The 6000-nt window shown below is 46.9% G+C and overlaps 1 protein-coding gene across 1 annotated transcript in view; it reads left to right on the forward strand.

Annotated features, from left to right (window-relative positions):
* LOC143389219 (secretory phospholipase A2 receptor-like) overlaps nt 1–5665 on the forward strand; it is a 90138-nt gene extending 84473 nt beyond the window's left edge. Inside the window, 2 exon segments of the mRNA XM_077108513.1 lie at nt 4866–5064; nt 5310–5665. Of these exon segments, the coding sequence (XP_076964628.1) occupies nt 4866–5064; nt 5310–5665 (555 nt within the window).
* The last annotated feature ends 335 nt before the right edge of the window (nt 5666–6000 follow it).

Below are 6000 nucleotides of genomic sequence, written 5' to 3' on the forward strand. Positions count from 1 at the left end.
TGTGATGTTATTCCCTCTTTGTTTCAATCAGAACAGAATCATAAACCTGAACATGCTTTTGTGTGCTTTTCCACACAAAGCACAGCAACCATGGGTGTCCTTCCCTTACACTCAAGTACCCTGCAGTAAACACAGAGCTCAGCAGCACTGCAAATACTGCCATCACACAACCCAAGTTTCCAGGCACTTCAGGTAGAGATGAAAGTCAAATAGCCCTCAACAGATAGGAAATTAAGGGACCAGCCCAAGATCCCATTGGCAATCAGCAACAGAGAAACCCCAAGGTCTTCTGAAACTCAGCCACATGCTATTTTTCCATTATACCACATTCCTGCCCTCATAGCTTTAGAAAATTAAGTTTTTTCCTTTTAGGTCAACATCTTTCAGCACTCCCCCGAGTTAAGAAACTTACAAGATTTCATGCTCACTAGGTGCAGTGACACACACCTATAATCCTAGTAGCTCAGGAGGCTGAGGCAAGAGAATCAAGAGTTCAAAGCCAGCCTCAGCAACTGAGTGAGGCCCTAAGAAACTCAGTGAGACCCTGTCTCTAAATAAAATATAAAAAAGAGCTGGGGATGGGGCTCAGTGGTTATGTGACCTTGAGTTTAATCCTTAGTATCAAAAAAACAACAAAAACAATAAAAAAAGATTTCATATTCAACCAAGTACTACTGGAGACCCACGACTCAATAAGATTTCAAGTTGGCTAGTCTTTAGGACAGTGCAGAATAGAGTATGACTTAGTCATTTCTAAGTGCTGTTTCCAATGGAGATGTGAAGAAATCCAAACGTCTCCACATTAGAGTGCCTAATTTTTCTCCTAGGCAAAGCATAGCCCTTCAATGGAGCCAAACTACTCATGTCCTATACACAGGCACTCAATCTGAGAAGCCAGTCAGAGGCATTTTGCATGAGGAAGCCCTTGATGGCTACAGAACACTTATTTTGGTTAGCTCTCTGCATCTCCTCTCCTCCAAACAAGGAGGAGCACCCACCCCATGGGGCAGCAAGCCTCTGCATCCATCACTCAGTTCCATCAACAATTCACTTCCTGGAAGCAGCATGCTCTTCTGGTTGTGTATACGGTTTTGCAAGCACTGGGAGCTGGTGTGCCAGACACTCACACCAGTCCAGGTGTTATTTACCAGAGACCTCTGCTGACTCAAAAAAAAAAAGTGCTAAGGGAACTAGCCACAGATCACCACTGCTGAGAGGAGAGGAAGGCCCACCTTCTACACTTGCTGGAGAAAAGAAAAAAATAGACTCTGAACTCAAGTTGTCCTAAACTTTGAGGGCTTTTGCACCTTCCAGGATTTTCTCTGCCATGTCTGGGGCTTAAAATAGTCCTGAGAGCTGGGGGTGCAGCTCCAGGGATGAGCCTGTGCTTATTCGCATGTGAGAGGCTGTGGGTTCCAGCCCCAGCCCCACAAAACAAACACATAAATCACTCCCTATTCAAAAAAAAAAAAAACCCCTCAAAATCAGATGTTCAAGGTCTGTTGAGCTTGATTATGTGATATGAAGGCAAGGAGATAAAAAGACAGAAGTGAATACCAAAGGACCATCTAGACAAGCTGTGTACTTAGAGAAAGACAGAGGTGGGGGAGAGGAAGAAAGGAAGGAAGGAAGAAAGGAAGGAAAGAAAGAAAGGAAGGAAGGAAGGAAGGAAGGAAGGAAGGAAGGAAGGAAGGAAGAAAGGAAGGAAGGAAGGAAGGAAGGAAGAAAATAAATCTCAGTTTAAGTTCTGGAAGGATTTAGTCATCTAATTTGCATAAACAGAATGGGAAGTGGAAAAAAATTCCTTTTTTTCTCTTTAGCTTCTCCAAAAGAATTGAAATCAGCATACTAGAGTGATGCTCTTGCTTCTGAATTCAGGTCCTCTTCCCTCAATAAAGAACAAGAATGAAGGTTTGTTCTGCCTCCAGGACCTCCCTGCCTCCCCACTCACAATTCCAATGGGCCATAATTCAGTTTTCAGAACGTTTAAGCCAACATCATTCTGTGACTAAATATGGTGCTTATATTTACGTCACAGGTAAGAGTCTAAGGTAGAGTGTATTTAAAGATCTCCTGAAGCCATGCTCCCCAAAATAATTTCAAAGAAATCAAACATCTGAGTTCTAAGAAGTTCAGCTTCTACTAAGGTTCTTGGAAGCTGGAATAAGGCTTGGCAGTGTCTGCTGCTATTTATGAATGTGCTGGTTGAACCATGCCAATCTCACCTAGGTAATGGGATTGAGAGACTCAGTTATGGCTCTGCTACTATAAGTGACTGCACTGAATAAATTTTCTTCAGGCCCTATGAAGGAAATTATGTTCCCCTCAACCAGCTCTATTCTTTCTATTCACAACACATTCACATTCACTATTAAAAAGTTTGACTTCCTTTATGATAGGCTTAGAAGCAACTCCCAAATTAGATGCACTGCTTGGGGGGCAGGGAGGTCCCATAAAGCCCCAGGTCTCCTGCTATCTCAAACCCACAGCCTGAAATTGTTTGAACTGGCTGAAGTAAAATCTGGTTCATGTGCTTATAAACTAGCTCAAAGCATTTTCGAGACATGATGGACTTAGAGGGTGTAAACGTCATGAAAATACAAGAAACATTATTGTATCAGATACAGAAACTTTCTCCACTCCTGCCTTGCAGAATCACTGCCAGGAATACAAACTGTATAAATATTCTCACAGAAACTTCAGAGTAAGACTAATGTTTTGACACATCTAAAAATTAGAGGGAAAACACATCTACGTGACTCCTTTTTAATCAGAAATAAAACTGCACAGGGTTGGGGATGTGGCTCAAGTGGTAGCGCACTCACCTGGCATGCGTGCGGCCCGGGTTTGATCCTAGCACCACGTACAACGATGCTGTGTTCGCCAAGTACTAAAAAATAAATATTAAAAAAATTCTCTCTCTCTCTCTCTCCCTCTCTATCTCACTCTTTCTTTAAAAAAAAAAACTGCACAGATATTTTTCAAAGGATACTGTATGCCGTGTCACCCCATGTTAACCAAAAATCACACGCTGCTCAAATCTTGAGATCTAATCAGTCAACACCATAATGAATGTAATCAAGTCTCCTGAAGCTCTAAATACCCAGTTTGGTATTTATTGATCATCAAACGTGTGAGTATAAAAGAGTGCAATTTTCAAGGCATTTATTTAAAATGTGTGAAATGTCACCTCTAGGCAACAGAACAGCCTTTAAAAAAACAAACAAACAAAAAACTGTTTTCTGCTCCCCAAAAGGACAAGGAAAGTGGATCTTGTGACTACAGGAAAGTGCAAACAAGAGGACACTTTGTCCTCTCCCGGAAGTTACTATTTGGGAGCTAAAGAACCTTCCTCACAGTGCCTCTGACACATGGCATGGAGTCACACTTCCAACAGGTGAACATACTCACTAAAGGAAAAACCACAACTCTCCAGGCTGCCTCAACTGAATAAAATACTACTTCAGGGCAGTACTGGATTCTGACTCCCAGTACCCTAGGACCACTGATTTTTCCCTGAGTCAGTGAACTCCTCTGGGAAAGATAGCACCTAACCACAACTAAGGGGTCCTCACCAGCTTCTGCATTGTATAGCACTTGCTTGTGGAGCAGTGTGTCCTGTAGGCCAAGCTAAAGATGTGCCCCATTGTGACAGACACAAGATCTTCACCTTAAAAAAAAAAAAAAAAACTTCTCTTCTTTCCCTCACAGTAGCCAGGCTCAGTCTGTGTGTTCTGTGATGGAACCACAGGTGTGTTGGTTAAAACTTGTATCACCAGTTTTCTCCTTTTTAAACAGTGAATGTCATGCCTGAGGTTACAGCTGTGCCTCCCTTATGTTCTGGGAAAGATGACATCTATTCACCTGAGAAGTGGACTATTTGAGCAAGGCCTTTTCTGGAAGGTACTCAGAGGTCTACAGAGATGCTGCTCCTGATAAATGGACAGGACTTGACTCGTGGACCGAATTTTTTATAAGTAAAAAAAATTAAAAAAGGTTATTCTATTCCACCCTATTTACAGAAATTGAAAGTCTTTTTTCCCCCCTGCCAAATCTCCTCTAAGAAGTGTCCCACCAACTCCAGACAAGTTAAAATCCTGACAGCACAGAAATGTGCTCTTTTGGGAGAAACAAACTGCTAAAATCAGTCAAGACCCTGGCACATTCTCCTGATGCAGCATGACTCCAAAACTAATTTGCACCATTTATGGAGGAGAAACTGGAGGGTGGGCCTGACCCCACTGGATCATGAAGCACAACTGGGGCCCCAGGGAGCACGCAGGAAGGATCTGGAACACAGTTCCCTAACATGCCAATCAAGCAGAAAAGGACAAATTCTGGGTACTCCCAGATCTCTAAGAACTCTTAAAAAGCTCCCTTTCCCCTGAGTACCTTCTGGAAGGGATCCCTTGACACCCCACCACCACCACAACCATCTCAAGTCACTATGGTCCTTCAGACCTGGAGGCTGCTACACACATACACTCATTAATAAATAATGCACGTGGAACACTGGAGTCCCCTTCATTCATCCCCACTACAATACTAAGGAGTACCAACACCAAAGAGGTGGGAGAGGAAAAAAATCATATCCACAGAATTCTGCACTCTGCTCCAGACTTCTCCCGCCCTCCATCCTCAGCCATAACACAAATATGCTCATCTCCACTTTTCACTCACTCACTGACCCTACAACTTCTCACCTCCACACCCAGAGGACCCACACTCACGGGCCTGCAGACCCCCATGAGGTACACATGCTCACTCTCAGGATCCACAATCTGCTCATGTCCATGGGCCCATGAGGCGCACTTGCTCACCTTCACAACCCTAAGAGACTTACACCACCTATTGCTCACTTTCAGACCTCCAAGACCCATGCTTTCTCACTCACCTCCAAACCTTCACTGTCCACGACCGCTTTCCAACAAACCCCACCAGTCCAACTCGTTAACCTCCAAACCGCCACAACCCATGATGGCTGGCCTCCAAACCCACAAGAGGTACATGCTGACCTTCAAACCTTCACGACCCCATCTTCCCCCGCCCCCCGCAAACCCCAAAGTGAGTCACTCACTTCCAGACTCTCAAAAGATACACACACTCCCCTTCAGAACTTCAAGACCTATGATCATCCTCCTCTTAACCCCATGGCAGGCCCACTCACCTCCAGATCCCCACAACCCACACTTGCTTAAGTCCAAACCTTCATGATGCACGCTCTCTCACCTCCAGACCCTGACACACGCTCTCTCTCTCTGCCCCCCATGCACGACCTCGTCTCTGCCACCCCAAGCAAATTCCTGCAGCCTACACAACTCCAAACACAACCAATCTGCACCCCTTCCCGGGTAAGAAACCCGGGGGCCCCGTGTCGTGCCCTAGTGACAGAGCCACAGGATGCAGGGAGAGCGGAAAGGGCGGCACTCACAGGCTCTGTGTCCAGGCGGGTAGGTCCCCGGATGGCGTCTCCAGTCCGCCCCCGCTGCAGTCCAGCGAGTCCCCAAAGCAAGTGCAGGTGGTCGCGCAGGGCGACCGGCTTCAGCCGACGCCGGCTTCAGCTGAAGCAGGAGCAGCAGCCACAGGAGGAGCAGGCAAGGGGAGCATCGTGGGGCCCCGAGCACTCCCCGGACCCGCCGCGCCATCTTGTCTGGAGAGCGCCTAGAACTCCAAGCTGCTGGCCGCAGGCGCCGGCGGGCATCTTCCTCTGGGATGGGACGCAAAAGTTGTAGACCTGGGGCTGGACGGCTTCTTGGGGCTCGCAGGGCCCCGTGCACCTTGCTGCGGCAGCGCCATGAGCAGGGCGCGCGCCGGCAGGGTGGAACTCACACTGCGAAAGCCCAGCTGCCTTCGCGGAGGAACAGTCAGCCGCTCTCTGCAAGCGTCCAGGCTGTCCAGCCCGGGCTAGTCCCCTAGACCCCGCCCCCGAACTCCCGGCTGCACACACCCACTTGCCCTGGGGCCCGTGGCGGCCCAGGTTGGATGTTTTGCAACAGTGCT

Source organism: Callospermophilus lateralis, unplaced genomic scaffold (assembly GCF_048772815.1).
Source record: "Callospermophilus lateralis isolate mCalLat2 unplaced genomic scaffold, mCalLat2.hap1 Scaffold_86, whole genome shotgun sequence".
Lineage (NCBI taxonomy): Eukaryota > Metazoa > Chordata > Mammalia > Rodentia > Sciuridae > Callospermophilus > Callospermophilus lateralis.